The sequence below is a fragment of the Zosterops lateralis genome (genome assembly GCF_965231275.1).
Source record: "Zosterops lateralis genome assembly, chromosome: 4".
In the NCBI taxonomy this organism is placed as follows: Eukaryota; Metazoa; Chordata; class Aves; order Passeriformes; family Zosteropidae; genus Zosterops; species Zosterops lateralis.
Genome location: NC_139765.1, coordinates 26,057,438 through 26,076,130, shown reverse-complemented (window position 1 = coordinate 26,076,130; position 18,693 = coordinate 26,057,438). Strand labels below are relative to the sequence as shown.

Genomic DNA, 18,693 nt, shown 5'->3' with positions numbered 1-18,693 from the left:
CTCAGATACTATGCTTACATAAATCTCCTACACATATATTTACAGTATGTTGATTATCTCAGTTCAAGTGCTTCTATGTGAGGAAGTCTGTCCAAGGGCGACTACAAAGACAGGTTGACATTTATCACAAGTGATGAGCTCTGTTTCATCCATGTATTTCCATGACAGTGCATATTTATTTCCTGAATGATGACTATCCTGCCAAATGAACCTTCCCAGGATGATATCCAACAATGGTACAACCATTTGTAATGGGCTGTGGGCCTCTGAACCTGGCAAACAGGTTTAGGAATATTCAGTAAGTCTAGTAATTAAATTGGCTAAACATCTTAAATTTCTGCTTTGGAAAGAACTTTCTCATAAGAGTACAAGATGAATGCAAATAAAAATGTTTTTTGTTCACTGAAGCTGGGCTCTGACAACCAAAATGGTCAGTTCTGAGGGGAGGTCTTTAATTAAAAAGGACAAAGGCTTCCAAAATGTCATTTTGGGTTAGGTCCTTTGCAGATTCACTGTTATTAAAATAAGATGAGCTATTCAAGCATGATTTTTGCTAGTGATTTTTTCCCATGTCTCCAAAATTACCCAAGGAAATGCTTACATTTTTATACTTCCATATTATTCAAATAATGTTTTGTTTAGCCCCTGATACTAAAATATTCCAGAGAGGAGGCTACTTCCAAATTATTTTCTTCAAACCTACCACCCATTACATTACATTAGCTGGTGATAAACTGGGGTGGGATTAGTCTGACAGTTTCCTGATTAACATAATCTTTTATACACAAAAGGAGGGAAAACAAAGGAATTTCCAGATGACAACATAAATGCTCTGAAAAAAACTTCATCCACAGAGACCTTTGAGCTTTTCTTCTGTATGCATAAAAACCCACCAGCATGAAACATCTTGATGAAGCAAGGTCTTTGGGACTATACACACTTGGATTATGTACACAGAGATACAGTTAATCCTATTTTTTTTTTTTTGTTATTTCTTATAAACACAGCAAAACCAGAAACTCTTATACAGATGTCAATAGAAAAACCTGGCAAAAAAAACCAGAGTTATTCTCCTGTGCTACTGTGCTATGTGTGGTCTTGCTATACTTTTAACCATGGAATGATAATAGAGACTCATTTTTCAAACCCTAAAAAGTAAATTTTCCAGACAAGCATGCAAAAAGTCAGGTTTCTGTGGTGAGTAAGCATATAAGAAAGCCTCACCCAGTTTTCAGCGAGAACAATGCATCGTCCACCCCCCTCTGATTGAACTTCACCATGTAGCTGTGCATTTCAGGGTAGTTGTTGCGAATGTTCCTTTCTGTGCTGCCGTTGGGAACTGTCCCGAAGCGGAAAGGGGGTGAGAAGTCATTCGGTTTCTGGAACTGAAGAGACAGAAAAAGGAATATTTCTCATAGTCTTTCAGATTTAAAAGCAGTCAGCTGCTTTGGAGAAGATCAGAAGGTTGATCTGATTTTATTTTGCTATCATGTAGAAAACATAATTCAGAAGATACTATATTTCACTGTTTTCAAACATGAATATCTCCTGTTAATGCCCAAGAAACAAGAAGTAAATCTGAGCAAGCTGTTCTTTTTCTCTACTCTGGACTACGTGCATTAAATAGTCAGTGATCAGAGATTAAATAGGAGGTTAGATAAAAGGAAAAAGGAAAAGGAAAATGTAACAGTGGTGCTGGAACACAGTCAAGAAACAGTTTCCAATAAGGTATATGTGATGTCCTTTTTATCCACAAACTCCTTTAATTCCTAAGAAGTATCTTTTTCAGCTCTGTGGATGCCTTTACACTTCCTGGTTCTGACTGAGGTAGAAAAGTAATTAATGAGGAGAGTGTGCCTCTCAGCACACTTCTCACCCATTTCACCAAAAAAAATGATCAGCTTTCAAAGTTTTGGGTAAATGCCCCAAATAAAATGTTGTTAGTGGCTGCAAGTTACTAGTAACATTTGATACCCAGAACAGAGCTGGCAGAACACTCCAAAGCTTTTGCTGCTCAGAAGAAATACATTCATCATAACATTCCCCCATGGCTGCAAGCCTGTTGAGATTTCTTATGCCACTTGCTTAAGTCATAATCAATGCTCTCTGGGGTTTTATGAGGAGTAAAATTTAGACTGTCAATTTTCAGGACTGCTTAAAACACCTAGAACCAGCAAATGAGAAAGAGCACAGAACTATAAACCACAAACTGAATAAGCAGTAAAGAAAATCAATGCAAAGGTAGGTTAAATGGAAGGATGCCTCCTCCTCCTCTCTGGATATATCAAGCAGTAGCTTGCCTGGTGTTATTTCCCAACTGTGACCATGTGTTTCTAGGATCCTGAGAAGCACACTGACAACATGTTAATGGTCAGACCAAAACCATTTAACAGCACGAGTGCACCTGGTACATGAATATGTGTAGTCTTGCACTGCCACCTTCTACAGGGCAGAATCTACAGATAGTTCTAGCTTAAAATACATGCAGGTGAGCCTTGTTCTTGAGCTCTGCTTAAAGCCATTTTGGAACTTGGTCAACTCAACTGAGGAGGCCAGAGCCTAAAGCAGTGTATCTTGTTCACATCTCAGCCACGAGGACAGCCAGAAGATGGGTCTGTGGATGGGTGAACACACTGCTCACCTGTTTCTGTGTGCCAGTCAACTAATCTCTCCAGTCTGGATGGCAGAATGGGCTAAACTGTGTGTGCATGTGAGTATGTGAAACAAAACACATATCCTACTGCTTTAAGCCAATGAAAAGCATTGGGGCTGTTTTTCTGAACTCAAGTTAGTGCATCACCAACAAAAAAGAAGTTTCACATAGCATAAAACACAGTGAGGTGTCTCTTAGAACTTTGTCACACCCTCTAGGGAGGAAGACAAACTCACAGCTATCAAAGACTGTAATGAAAGCAAACCTTGATGGGAGAAAAATCACCGCAGCATGCTAAAATTATTCTTTTTTACTAAACTGATTAAAGCAGCAGCCTAGGGGACCCATCACAAGGAGGGCACTGCCATGCCAGACACAAAGAAACACAGTCTCTCCCCTGACATGCTAAACCAGGAGATTGCAGCATGGGCAACTGGCTTCTCCAGAGGCTACAGAACCCTATCATGAAGGCATACAGGACATTCCCATTCCCACAGAGCCCTCCAACAGAGTACAGTCAACAGGAGAAGCATCAAGCAGGCCTGATCAACATTTGTGTGAGTGAATTTTGGATTGTCCATTTCATACCTCCACCCTCCATTCCCAGTGACATGATCTCTATCCTTGTCTGCTTCCATCATGATGTCTACAACTGGAGTAAGAAGGATTATGAAGTCAGGCATTTCCCTGTGATAAGGGAAATAACCCCAACTCTGAACTATCTTTTCTCACCAATCTGTTCCAGAGCCCATAATAGCAGCCATAGGTGAAAGGATCCAGATTTCATTTTTAATCTCCTGGGCAATCAATAAATAAATGAAAACATTTCCCTGGTAGAAATTACTGTTTCTGGCAACTGGGAAAGTACATTTCTAGAGAAAGAAGTCAGGCTGATGACTTCTACAAATTCTCATCCTACTCATTCACTCACCAATCCTTACATTCTGCTCATTCCTTAGTCAGAACAGATTTTCAAATACAAATTACTCTCAACACAACGACATGCACACACACTTCAGCAACAGTTTGGTGAACAGCAAGACAGGAAACTATATGAAAGGATTCATATGGGGCCCACACCAGACAATTTTAGTTGAGTGCCACTCCTCTTGAGTGCCTGAGAGGAACACAGATCCCCAGCTAACCTAGCTTAATGTTTACAAAGCTGAAAGAAACCAATGTCTAGCTGACTCCACAGTTGATGCAGCCAGAGATACAGAGCTACTTCTCCATATTTGAGAAGTAATAACAGTAAATGCATGCAGCTTTCTGATAGGAGATAGCAGTTCAAAAATCCCCATGTGTGTTTCTTGGCAGTAAGCGGGCACAGCTCAATCCAGGGTTGAAGGGATCTCCAGTGAGCTCTCCAGAGTAAAAAACTTTTGCATCATTCTGAACTAACTTCTGTCCCACACAGCTCATACTGAGGGAACAAGAAGACAGCCTGGAAAGTTCACAGGACAGATGGGGAAGAAGTGTGTCCTCTCTGCAAACACAGTGGAGGAACTGGAGCTGAACCATGAGGAGGAAAGTTAATTCACAGATTGTCAAAGAGTTCAGTAAGGAAAGCCACTTGTTTGATTTCTCTCAAGGGCTGGGACCATGGGCCTGGATCGTAAGTATCATCCCCAGGGAAGCAGGGGTCTTTGGCAGATGGGCCTATAAGGAGTCTGAGACATGAGGGAGGAGCTGATGCACAATGCAGGGGCATTACATGGAGGAAGCCTGTGGAGAGATAATCTCAATGCTGCAGTGAACGCTGACAAAGGAATTAACTACAGATATGACCAGAAATGGTAAAAATGTAAATTAATGAGACAATTGTCCCATTATTTAATGCAAATATTTCTCCTGTCAGAGCCCTAAGTCACAACTAAGTCACTCCACTCCAGGCATCTGTGAAGAGGAGTCCTGTGAGGTTCTGGCAAAAAAATATGTGGTGATAATAGGGGAAGGGAAGATAAGTAACATCAGTTGCTGAGAAAACCCAGCTGTACAGGGTCCACACTTGTAGAACCCCACATTACACTTGCCTGTAACAGGAGACCTGTCCTGCTACCCAGCTTTACCTACCTCAAGGAGTGACTGCCTGTGAGGGAACCAGCAGAGCTCAGCTGCTGTCCTGTACCCAAAGAGCCCTAGGCAGAGATGTATCTCACTTGCATCCTCCCACTCATTCACAGTGGAACCTCTGTTGTGAGATGCCCTCCTGTTATGTGCCCAAGGTGATGTGCACATCCTCTCACCCATGAAAAAAGTCACAATTACTTCACATCCATTGTGAAGGTGGGTGCTAGAGATGGGGGTGAAGACCATACACCGATGATGCCTGAAAGGCTGGGGTAGCTCTGGGACATGAGATATCTATGTTTGGAGCTCAGTGGCTGCCTGCCTCTTCAAACTCTCACTCCACAAACTGAAATCAAGGAGCACTAAGTGCAAAGCAGACCCTGGATTTGGAAAAGTAACCTCTCAGAGTCAGAGAGCAGAAATCTTCCTTCTCTGGAGAGCAATAAACACACAGGTTGGGAGCTGTTAGCACATTCACGGGAAGAGCTCCTTTTGCCACTCCTCTCCATATCTTGCCATGAGAGCTGTCAACAGCAGCAGTGAAAGAGGGTTTAAGTGACTCGAGCTGTTTCATTAGCAATTTGGAGCCATGCCGTGCAGAAAGCAGCATTGTTCTCAGATGTTCAGATATCAATCTGCATAATGAAACAGGTGATAGGAGCTCTTCCCATTCATGCAGCAACTGGAGGGGATTTAGAGATGAGGGGAAGGGGTTATGTCTAATTGGCTACAATTAATTTGATGAGAATTTTTTTTCAATAAATTGTCTATCACCAAATGGATCCTACAGAAAAGCACATCTGCCCTTATTTATCTGCCTGATGTAGGCCTTGTTTACACTGTAAAGTGTTTGCCAATAGCATTGAAAGCAGTTTCCCAAACTCAGCAAGCTCTTGCAACAGAAAGGCTCTTTTTTATCAGCCAATCTACTTTTACACTGCTTAAAAAACCCCAAATCAATCCACTGCTGAATAACATAATGAGCTGGCAGAACTTGGTGCAAGGGTGGGTGTGTGGGTGTAGTGCTTTACCCTTACACAGCTTCTCTGGGAGAAGGCCCAGTTTGTAAGGCCCAGATGATCAGTTAAAGTTTTCTACCACAGGAAGCTCTACAGCTCTGACACACCAAACTTAAAGCCACAAATTTAGCTCCTCTGCTAGCTGCAAGTGCAAAAGAGCTTCAGCCCATATTAGATACTTTGAGCTCACTTCATTTACCCAAAAGTAAGTGCCAAGCTGAGATGCCTAGGGAATTTCACCCTGGGAACAGGTCTGTCATAGCCCTATGTCAAATTTGCCGGCCACCTGAGGCGGGCAAATTTGGACACTCCAGTGTCCTAATTTGGACACTCCAGTACACCTAAAATAGCTTTAGACATCTACATCAACCCAAACGAATCTAGCCTCTGGGCCATTCAGCCCTCAGGACATCTTCTCCCACCAAAAGTACAGGGAGCCAACCACTATGGTTAGCAAGAAGCCTGAAATGCCCACCACCATCCTAATGTATAACTTTTTTCAATTGCCGAAACATCCTTGGTTGTCTCCTCCTGTTCTGGTTCAGCTGCATGTCACTGCAGTCAGCTTGTACCTTTCTTCATTGCCTGAAAATCCAACCAGGCTGTTTGCACAAGAGCTTCCTTCAGAACCTTAAAAGTTGAAGAGTGGGTCAGTGGTTTTCAGGTCTAACTCTGAGGTAGCTCTGTGCCAGTACCTAAGTCCTGATAGGCTACCCATGTCCAGGCAGCATGTCTTGCCCTAGCTGCCTTCTATGTCCTCTGCACAGATAATGGATGACTCTCAAAGAGAAAAAGCTTTTTTTTTCCTTATCCCCAAAATACATAATTTTTGTCCTCAGGCTGCACCACAAACAATGCCACAGAATCACAAACGTGGATTTGACCCTGAGAAGATGTCCCTTCCACCTCTGTCTCTCCAGTGAGTCTCTCCTGGGTATCACCATTCCTGACAGCACTGTGGAAGATGGCTGGTGCTGGAGACTCCTCCATTCCCTGGACAATGCCCACCAGAGCTTTACTACTAGAAAGTTCCTCCATCTATCTGAACTAAAGCCTTCCAGCTGCAAATACACCTGCAACATTTTCTGTTATCTTGTCCATGGGCAAGGAAATCCAAATAGTTTCTTCTTCTCTGAAAGCGCATTTTATGTTTTTGAAGGCCATTGTGCTGCTTCTTCTCCATGTTCTTTCACTGCAGCTAAAGAAGCCCAGTTTCTTTAGTCTTTCTTTGCAAGCTGTATTATATGGACCTGCAATCATTCTTGCTGTTGTCCTTTGGCTGTATTCTGTAGGTCTCTGCTTGACTTACCTTTGGTTGGTGAACATGCTCTCTCCATCATCAAGAACAACAGCATCAAGAATAATCTGATCAAGACCCAAAGATGCTGAGAGAATATTACAGTAAAAAAGCTTGCAGTGAGAGTTCATGCTCATGCTCATCACTCTTCTCAGAGCCTCTCTTCATTATATCATGCTTTGTCTCTCCTTCATTTTCAGCTTGCAAGTTCTTCAAAGCTGCAACTCTGTTCTGATCTGCACACAGATAGTGATCAGTTTGTTTCTGGAATGTCAATCATCACTGCCAGCATCATCTTCAGGGTTTTTACTGTATTCTTTTCTTTATGCAGCTTGGATTGCACACATAGGTATATCCACAAACTCATGTCCCCAGTCAACTGTCCTGGTAGAGGAGGTGCTCTGCAGATTTCGAGGACAGAGTTTGCAACTGTTGATGGCATGGTGCTGTAGGCACTTTAAAATCGGAAAATTGAATTCCAGCTAGAAGTGCGCCAGCAGAATAGGCAGAAAATCATACTGCAGATCTAAATCTTAGCACTGGTACAAGTCTGTGAGGAGAGCAGACTAAAGTAACTATGTTGCTCATCCTCTATTATTAATGACTCTCTTGTACAGATACTTCTTGAGATTCATTCCTAAAGCATTCCTCTCCCTGCTGCACAGTCATGTAGTTTTGACATTACAGACATTTCTTATTTCCAAAGTGGAACTCTCAGCCATTTCTAAGTGACTGTAAGTTTTCAGATCATCCTTTTACTCTAGCTCTAGTTCCCTCCTACATTCCCTCACAATAATATTCTCTGTCTCCTCAGCAGTGGCTGGGAGTCCTCACAGCTCTGAATCCAGCTGCCACATCAACTTTTCCTGAACCCCCAATTTCTTGTCTTCATTAGTCAAACAACATGTCTTGATTTATAAACAAACAAAAAAAGGAAGCTAAAATAAAGGGGACCGAACAGCACCAAAGCCAATATGTTGATTTTGGGAGGACATAAAATTACCTTGTGCTCCCTCAGACTTTGACTTTGTGGTTTATCTCATTATTCAGTACCCAGTGATGTTTCAAATTCTGTCTTGCTTTCCATAGCAGTTTCACCCATGAATTGCTCTAGATACGTCCAAGAAAGAAGTTATCAGTTAGTGCAGCTGACTGCAGTAAAGTTGGCAAAGAATTCAATTAAAGTCCCTTTTAAAGGAAGATGTAGTGTGGGTCAGACCCACAAACAAGAAAGAAAAATATCTATGAATGTCTTCTGGTGAAATATGGACACATGCAGGTCAGGAAAGGGAACAGAGCAACCTAGTGACAATGCAGAGGTGAGGGGGAGAAGGTGAAAGCAAAAGAAAAGAGTTCAAATATAGTAACTTTAAAAATAGTTGTCCTTGCAAAATAACTGAGATGAAAGCAGAGATCCAATTGGTGGAAGAAGCCTCCATCACATGCAGTTATTGCCAGAGCAGTGCACACAGTAGGATTGTGCAGCCTCTTTGCAAGTTGGATTGTTATGTACAGTGTTCACGTAGCAGAAAACTGAAAACCTTGGGCCGTGCAGCACCATCCCAAAGAGACGGCATGTCGGGGATCCCATGTCTTCTGTAAACACACCTATCTGTGCATGCTGCCACCACACTGCCTTTATGCTGACCCAAGCATTACAGATACACCTGGTCTGAGGAGCCAGACCATTACATACAGATGGAGTCCACCCACCACCAGCAGACCAGGAGTCTTCTGGGTCGGCCAAGTGCATGAACATTATACACGCTCTGTGCAGTTTCTCCACCCAACAGTTAATATTAAAGCCTTAAGTATTCCTCAGGACACATTTGACAGTATATAGGCTTCAAGTCACTGTTAGGTGTTCCTCAATCTTGACCAGAAATCTGTAGTGGAAACACTGACCTTCATCAGTTAGAGCCAAAAGCTGCTTGCACAGCTCAAGTGCTAGTATGTATGATATCAGAATGCCACAGCCATATCAGTTGCAATGAAGGGCACTATGAAATCATAGCTATTGTACACTTAACTTTGGGTTGCATGTATGTAGAAAATGGAGACCATCTGTTTATCCAGCATCAAATCATGCCATGTATTTCATTCTTGGAAGTCAGCTTCCTTGGAAGCTAAACACAGTGGGACAAAAGGTATCTACTGAATAATCCCAGGCAAACACAAAAGAGAAATTCGTGAGGCAGAAAGATGCCACTTACTACACTGATGTTAATATCATTAGGAGTGTAGATGTTCATTCAGAAGCAGAAAATTAACTGATTAAAAAGACCTTGAGAGGAGAGGTGACAGCTAAGTACAGAGGAATTTGAAATCTGCTTTGTTTGCACATGAGACAGCTGATTAACAAATTATGAAACACTCTAAGAAATTCAGAGGATGTAGTTTGGTGGGGAAGGAATTCCATTTTTCACCCATTTTTACTAACAATGGAAGGTCAGGTTCTCCTGTCTTCTGAGTACTAACAACCAACCTACTATTACAGGGGTACTGTCCACTGGACAGCAGGGTGAAACCCTGCACAAGCCTGGAAAACCTCCAAAAGACTTCACAGGGGCCAGAATATTCATCCAAGCAATTTTAAATGCTTAGTAATCACATTAGTGCAATTTTCTTAAGCACCTGTGTAGGGCAGAGAGACAAAGCAAAAAAGCAGTGAATTTCCGACAGAGCAGCACCCTCTCAGAGCTGGGAGATAATGCCTTCCTTTACCCTTCTGATGAAAGCGCCTCCTATCTGCAAATGAAAGACAGAGAAATGAAAGCCATATCACTCCCATGTGAGTCCTGGGGCACTGAGCTTCACCAGAACTAAAGTCTACTGGGCTACCCAGATTTAGGGGAAGTTTGACCTTGAGTAGCCAAAGGCCTGGGAGAAGCTGGGCTTCTTTCCATGCAGTGAAGTAAAAATCTGGAAAGATACAACCTGACAAATATTTATCAAGTATATATATGTACATATAACTCCAAATGTCACGGTCACTAGGCATCAGGAATGTAAGTGTGGGAGTACAGCTGTTGTATTCTTTTTTTTTTTTCTTTTTTAATCCTGTAGATCTCATACTCCCTTCCCCACCAGTAATTCAGCTCTGATCATTCAGTTAAAGCAGGCCAGCTCTCACCTCTCAGGCTGCCAAATTTTGATGGCAGGACCATTGTCTTTTATTTGACTGCAAAGTGCCAAGTACATTTATGGCACCATATAAATAATAAATAAAAATATTCATTGTTTCCCTCTCCACTGACTTACACTGATGTGAGAAGCAGGACAATCCTTTGCTTCCCCCTCTCTCTCTCCCCCTTACGTAACTCTCCAAAGACAGCTTTTTCCAGACTGCCAAGCAATTAGCACAGAAGCAACCAAATATAACCACTACCTCCAAAGGGGGATAGCTCCAAGAGCTGGTGAAAAGGCAGGTGAAAAGAAAAGGTCAGTGGTGGCCAAGGTCTGGGAAAGGCCAGAATGCTGTGCAGGGGAAATGCAAAAGTTGCAAGCTAAGGACTACGCCACAGCCCAATCACCAAAGTCCCTCATCCAGCGACTCTCATCTATACCTCAAACAAAGCCCAGGGGTTTGCATTTTAAAGATCATCTAAACCCAATCCTCATGCTGTGGGCAGGGACACCTTTCACTAATTTCACCTTTCACTTTTCAGTTGCTCAGAGCCCTATCCAACCTGGCCTTAAACAGTTCAAGGGATGAGGCATCCACAACTTCTCTGGGCACCACTTCCAGTGCATCACCACCATCACAGCAAAACATCTTTTTCCTAATACCTAATTTAAGCCTATTCTTTTTCAGTATGAAGCCCTTACCCCTTGTCCTGTCATTACATCCTTTTGTTAAAAAGTCTCTCTCCATCTTTTTTGCATGTTCCCTTCAGGTACTGGAAGGCCACAATTAGGTCACCCTAAAGCCTTCCCTTTTCCAGGCTGAACAATCCCAATTGTCTCAGCCTTTCATTGTCAGGAGAGGTGCTATATCCCTTTAATCATCTTGGTGGCCTCCTCTGGAATCACTCTAGCAGGTCCATGTTCTGTTTGTTCAGAAGACAACACCCTAGAGCTGGATCAGCACAGCAGGTGGGGTCTCACCAGAGCAGAGCAGAGGGGCAGAATCCCCTCCCTCATGTGCTGCCCACACTGCTTTGGATGCAGCCCAGGATACAACTGGCTTTCTGGGACGAGTACACACTGCTGGGTTGTGTCCAGCTCTTGTCCACCTGCACTCCCAAATCCTTCTTGGCAAGGTTGCTCTTGATCCCTTCAAGCCCCAGTCTTTTTTGCTACCAGAGAAGTCCCTCCAGATGAACAGAAAAAGAGAGAATCCTGAGAGACCAAGTGAAGGCTAAAGCACACTGTAGCCTACTTGCTGCTCCACACTGTACAGTGCTGAGCTGAAATAAAAAGAGGGAAAATGACAAAGAAACTAGGATTGAAGCAGCAGGGAAACAAAACATGTTTGAAAACCCACTGACTTTAAATATTTATAGTCTTAAAAATGACTGAATCACATTTTAGTGCAGAGGCACAGAGGTTTGTCCCAAAGAGCTCAGAAACCATAAAAATTATCCCAATACAAAGACTCCAGATGTCTAAATCTATGACAAACACACACATCTGCAACTGCAAAAATTAATGTGAGATTATATTTATGTATACAATAAATCTAAGTCACAAATCAGAAAGATCTATTACTAACATATGATATACTGTAGCTATTTAATAGCTATTTATTAGTAAGAAAATTTTAGCATAATATGTAATTACACATACTACACGTGCATTATGTGTGTTTACACATAATATATAGCTACCCTATATAGTGTTTTTAAATACTTCATACCATAACCTGATGATTTACAAGGAGATGCAGAGAAATAATCAGATTTTAAGCCATAACATTTCAGACTATCAGAGCTCTGAGTTTTTTACACTTCATTATGAACCAGTGTTTCTTGTATTAAGCACAAGTTGATACCAGTGTTATTGATAAAGGTAATATTGACTCATTTACAGGGAGATGTACCCCTAGGAAAGCACTGTTGAAAGAAATTCAACTCTACCCCACAACACAAGGTGTGGAGATTCAAGAATCTCTTTATCTGGGGAGTTTTTTGCTAAGTAAGGTGCATCAGATTTACACATTTTGGAAAAGGTTGTGATTTATCACAAGAGGACAGGATTGGAAGTGGCATAGTTCTTCTTCTGTCTGCCTAACTCATATCTCCACAAAGGTGTCCCGACCATAAAAATCATACTGCTGTTGAAAGATTGTTTACTTTCTGCCATTGGACACCACCACATAAAACTTCCTTTGTATCCTGCTGAAATGTGTGGAAGTACCAGAAATGTCATTTAACACCAAATGTTTAGTCCTGTGGAAGATTTGTATTGCCTCCAAGCAATTCAGTTAGACAATCTTCCCCTTATAGATCTCACAAGGCACAAGACTGACCCTCACTTTTAGTCCTCTTGAAAAATGTCCAGCTGAAGATATCCACTCTGCATTATCCCTGGACTTCTGCAGAACAGGCATTTGTTGCACAAAAGCTGCAAGCTCAGGGAAGCATTTAACTTCAGTCATGTGAATAATAGCCCATTGACTAATGTCACCACTCATGAGCACAAAGTAAAGCATACGCTAAAGTATATCTGCGTTCCACAATATCTGAGATCCCTGTATAATTCTGATTTAATGTGCTGCAAAGTACAATGTGGCAAATAATTCATTTTTCAGTTTCACAGCCAAGCATCTATTACTGCCAGAAAAGAGCAGACCCTTTTATTTCTGCAGGTTTTTCAGGGAGGCTTTTGTTTTCTATCAACCTGAAATGTTCCATTCACCTCAGATCTACCTATGTTGTTTTGTCTTCCAATTATCTCTGCCTGTCTTCTCCCTTTGTTACCGAAAAAGAAAATCTTTTTTCCACCTTTTTTCACCCTTAAATGTAGGTCAATTTTATGAGTAGTGCCTTTAAAAAATGACATGTCAAAATACATGTCAGAAATACCAAAGTATTTTATATAAAGTATACTAAAATGAGCTATTTTTGGAAAATATCAAGAATTCCTTCTGCCTTCTTATACTCTCTTTTTTTTTTCAGTAAAAATACTGGCCAGTTTTAACTTCAAACCCCATCTTTTAAAAAAAGAAACAAACTCATGTCTATTGAAAAAATAACTGACCTATGCTGCATTTGTCTCAACATTTCATTAACGTCTTAAAAAGTGAATAAGTCAAATATGTGTGAAATTTCATTAATCTGTATTAATTTGAAGGCATGAAGAAATCCATTTCTCTCCTTTTCATGTCAATTAAAAAAAATTACCATTTTGATATTTTATTAGCTTCTTTGGCATTTCCAACTAATTTATAGGAAAGGATACTATTTTTTATTATTATTAACCTACTGCATTCTAAATCATTTGATTTAAATGCACTGCTGGATGTCCACACTTGCTTTTATTCTATTACTACTGTATATGAATGGAAATTATGTATAGCTATTAGATTACTTCACACACTAGTTCATTTTATATAATCTTTCCTGTATTTATGGCCTTCGTTAGACTGAAATACCGCAGGCGCTTGTTTCTCTAATGTGTCTGAAGCTCTCCCACTAATGGAAATTGGATTATATCTCCTGATTACACTCAGATGAAATCCAGACCCAGGAGTTGACTGCAGTATTCTGCAACAGGCCCTCTTACCACTGGGGCTTTCACAGGAGTCAGGGCAGCAGCAGCCTCCACATGCATCCTGGATGGATGCAGCCTAGCAGCACGTGCAAAGATGCTCCAGCTGGGCTTGCTGGGAGCTGACATGGCCAGTGTGGCACTACCTCTGCTAGGATCACCTCCAGCCCCTCTGCTGCACAAGGTGGACCAGTGGAGGCAGAAGGTGCTGCTTCGGCACCTGCACAGGAGAAAAGTGGTTCAGCATGCCACAAGCACGGGGAGCTGGAAAGGAGATGCTGTAAAGAACAGGACTTTTCCTGCAGAACTCACGAGGTCAGTACTGCTCTCAGGCAGGAGCAGATTTCTCCTCCCTCGAACTGCCCATGGCTTTCCCAGAGTTGAGAGCTAAAGCTTGATGTATGATTTACCAGGTCATACATTAACCTTGATATATGATTTACAAGGCTAATATGGGGGAACTAACAGCCATCACGAGGTGGGCTCCTGCATCAGCTCTGGCATCTGTTTTGAGCCAGCTATGCTCAAAGGGTGGCATTAGCAAGGTGGGCATCACCTGGGACAGAGAGAAAGAGTGGAAGAGGTCCCTAAGTTTATACAGGGGACCTCCAGACACCCTCACTCAACCTGGTGCCCTGGGACAGAGGCATCCACTCCAGCCCAGCTCACACAGATGTGCTCAAGCATCCACAGAAGCACAGTGGGAGCATGACATTAGTTATTGTCTTTCATGCCATTAGGAAGTAAATGCTGGGGCACAGCCAAGACATCATCCAAGTCCTGAGACTTCTGGAGCATTTCAGTCTGCTTTTCTAGGGAAGTGGCATGCCAGCAGCTGTAGGCCCCTCTTGGAGTGGTTCTTCCCAGGCAAGACCTAAGAAAGAGGGTCTGAGGACAGACCCTCAGGGTAGCTGTTGAAGAGTGTAGCCAGCCTGACCTTGACAAGCGCACCCCAGCCAGGCATAGTAATAGATTTTGTGAATGCATCTGGCATTTTGGCTACTCTATAGTGTCAGTGGGACACCTTTCCCAGGTACAGTCGAACTAGAGCAACATTTGCAAGCAGATCTGGGTCTAGGCAAGTAGGAACAATATCCTTTCATTACTGTCACTTTGCCCATTGGCTTGGATTACATCCTCAGCTGAGTCCTTGTGCTGGACACAGGTGCCCTTACCAGCTGATGGAGAAGGCCAGGAGACTAATCTGCCTGACTTTTGCTGTGGACACCAGATCATACACTGGAGATAAAAGAGATTGGAAGCGACAGACTTACCTCTTGGCAAAGTCTTTCCCACCTGTCTTTGAACAGTGACTGCTTCTTTTGAAAGTCGGAACTGGCTCTAAACAGGCAAGAGAAATGAGGTAGAACACAGCGCACCTCCCATGGGCCATGGATGTGGTTGTGCCCTTTATCCTGGCCAAGCAGTGCATTGACAGGGTGAGTGGCAAGCACTGTGCAGGCTTTGGAAAAGGGAAAAGATGAGATTCAGAAAACCCCAAACCAGGGGATCTTGAAGCAGTGTGACAAATGTCTGGATGACTGCTCTCAAATCCTACAGGGCCCTTTGCATATTCAGAGAGTAAAATCCATGAGCCCAGTAAATCAAGCTCATTTACTCGCTTATTTTGGATGGAGTTAGTCCCACCTGCCTTTATTGCCCAAAGGCAAAGATGTTGGCCTTCAGTTTCACAAGCCAATTTTCATTTGATTCCAGATGCTCTGGTAGATTGTAATCTTACCCAAATATTGTGCTTGCACTAGCAGCTACATTTGAGGCATACCACAATACAATGGTCTTTCTCTTCCCCAAGAAAAAAAGCACATATATTTCAGCATAGCAAAAGTAAATACAGGTATGTTGGCAGAGAAAAGTAGAAGAAAATGGCATCAATATACACAGGTGGCCCTGTAGTGAAATCAACTAAAACAGGCCCAGAAATTTGTAAAGTTCCAGGAGTCACTGCTTTCAAATGATATTTCATACACATATCTCTGCAGATATGAAGAATATCTTGAAATGAGAATGAAGGCATGGTCTCTCCACGAGCCTAGGCAGAGCCTGAAACAATACATCACAGGAACCAACTATCCCATTTAGCTCAGACAGTTGAAAACCTAATGATGACAAACTAATGTCACCTCTGATAGGACTGGCTGGTTTTAAACAGTATCTTTCAGTCTAAGGAGCTCACAGCTTCTAAGGAGTTGCTGCAATAATCTCCACCTGACAGAAAACCATCCTCCCCTCCATCCCATCCTCAACACAGCACATTGTAAATAAGGAGACACTGTGAAACAAATTGAGGTCAAAATTAAAACAACAGGAGCACTTCTGCATGGATTGTATTATTCTGTGCCATGTTTCATTCCAGGAAAAAGAAAAAAAAAACAAAAACCAAACAACAAAATGAGTAAGCAAAACTCCTATGATTAATCCATCACAGAATTTCCAGCCTGATGAACAGGATGCTGTATACACAGGAGGCCTGGCCACGAATTATTTCTAAACTGTCATGAAAGACATAACAGTCAGTAACAATAACCAACCCAGCAGCCGCAACTGACACTTGCAGTCCTCCTCTTGCTGCTATCCACAATGGCAATGTGTGCAACCCATTGCTATTTGGCTGCCCTGCTATGGCATGACCCCTTAAGCACCCCCTCAGCAGTGACTGAGTAACAAGCTCAGCATGGGCAATTGAGCCTCACAATACTCAATTCCTTGTGAGTAGCCCCATCACAGAAGCAGTGCAAAGCATTACATCTTCATGAGCCAGACAGTGCTACCCTGCATGTATCATCAATCTTCTCAAAATCCTCAAGTGTTCAGAATCCAGCAAAAGCGAATGCTCTGCATGGACAAAATGCTGCACAGGTAAACAAGGCATTGAAATGCAGTCTGAACAAAAAATTATTTCTTGTGGTAAGCCTCCAAACACCTTGAAAAAACAGTATAACTTCAAATGCAAGCAGTATAAATCATCAAAGGCACAGTGATTTACTCCCATGGACAGAACTTGTTTTCAGAATAAATTAACAGATCATATTTGCTAGCCTAATGGCTGGCATTCCTCCCCAAGACAAATTATTTAATCCTGAGAAAACAGGTTACAGACATTATACACATCATCTCCAAACGTCCATTAATTTGTTTCTTGCTGACAGTGAAAATGTGGTTTGGCATTGTGCAAGCAAGCACAGTTCAGTTCTGTTTATAATTAATTCCTGAAGTGCTTAACACATGTAAAAATGCAACTGAATACAATGAAGAACAGTTGTGCTATTTAAACTAGGGTCTACAGCTATGATGTGACTGAAAACACCTGCCCACTTTCCTTGTGAAAGGAAAGAAGAGAGGGCAGAGCAGCCTTTTCTGTGAAAAAGGCTGCTTTGAGGGTTTGGCTGGATACATTACCTTTTTGTCGCTCAAGCCAGACACCTGGTCCACATATTCCTCTTGGATCATGAAGGCAGCCAGGTTGGCAGTGTAGCTGGCCAGAAAGATGACAGCGAAGAAGGCCCACACTGACACCATGATCTTGCTAGTGGTACCCTTGGGATTCTGTACTGGCACAGAGTTGTTGAACACCAGCCCCCACAGCAGCCAGATAGCTTTGCCAATGGTGAAAGAGGGACCTCCTGGTTCTAGAGTGATTAAAAAACATGATCCCACAGTGAGCATCTGAGAGTAAGTGGTCTGCATTTCCAGTCACATACACATCTTGATTTCAGAGATAAGAGCAGAATCTATTCCCACCTGTGAGATGAGTATCTGCAGCTGCACTCCCCTAAGTTCATGCTACCATATCTCAGCAAAGTACAACCTAAAAAATTATTTTTTAAAAATTAGATTAGTCCTTAGATTTCCATATTTTTCTGTCTCAGTGATTTCCACTGAAACCTTATACAAGGGCATTTGTGTTCATTTGATTAAGTATCTAGAAGCCCAAACATTTAATTTTGGTTGAAGTGTTGCCCCCAGAAATAAAATTTGCTCAGAAACATTCTATCCTCATTTCCAGCTGTTCAAGAGTGATGTCTTCAAACTCCCAGCATACACCTGTGTAAAATATGGCTCTCACTGTACTTGTAAAGGTACAAGGAAGAGCACCATCTGAAATAACAGGGCTGTACAAATACTTCTGCATGAGTTTTTCATTACTCAGTCTGTTGAAGATCCATGAACCAGAGAAAAACACAGCTCCTTTCCCCCATATTTTGTGTTTAAGATACATGACAGTGACATATACTTGTTTCAACTTAAAATCTGCAGGTCTGCCCTAGATAGCCCAGGAGCAGACAGTGTTTTAAAAGCTCGTATTTTCCCCTTATTCACTTTACAATGTAGAAGCTCACTCATACCCCAGAAGCCATGTGTGCTAATGAAGCACTAGATCTGAAAACATGTGAAATGGCACCTGTGTCCCAGCAATCTTGTATCCTTAGCACATGCTGGGTTCCATTAATGGGAATCTAACCCAGAATTTCCTCAACTTGAGAACAAGAAGAGCTGAGAGGGAGAATGCAGATGTGATCACTCTTCAGATACTGAGAAGTTCCTCTTAGAAGGATCTTCTCAGTGGAACAGTTCAAGCGTCTTGTCTTTCTCCAATGGTGCCAACCTGATCAGCATCCCATGCTTTATCTCCTCAGGCAGGCTGATTGTATCCTAGACTTCCTGCCTGTGGTTAAGATTCACTCCAGCAAAACAGCAAAAGGGAAGTAAGTTTTGACATGTCTCTCCAAACCTCTGAACAGCGAATAGCATAGATCATCTGAAAACACTAACCGTGTTACCTTAAATACAACTGAACAATGAAAAGGGCACATTTTTTGCCCAGGGAACTGCACATAAAGTTCAGAGCAGAATCATCACCTGGAAAAACTGGTGCCTTTAAATTCCAGGGAGATAAAGTTCCTAAGACAAACACAGTTTGGCAG

The 18,693-nt window shown here is 42.1% G+C and overlaps 1 protein-coding gene across 1 annotated transcript in view; it reads right to left on the bottom strand.

Annotated features, from left to right (window-relative positions):
- The window catches only part of GRIN2B (glutamate ionotropic receptor NMDA type subunit 2B), a gene marked incomplete at both ends in the record, with an annotated part of 173,376 nt that overhangs the window by 7,661 nt on the left and 147,022 nt on the right, over positions 1 to 18,693 (bottom strand). The window contains 2 exons of the mRNA XM_083859506.1: positions 1,225 to 1,385; positions 17,168 to 17,397. Coding sequence (XP_083715632.1) covers positions 1,225 to 1,385; positions 17,168 to 17,397 — 391 coding nt within the window. The remainder of the gene's footprint in view (positions 1 to 1,224; positions 1,386 to 17,167; positions 17,398 to 18,693) is intronic.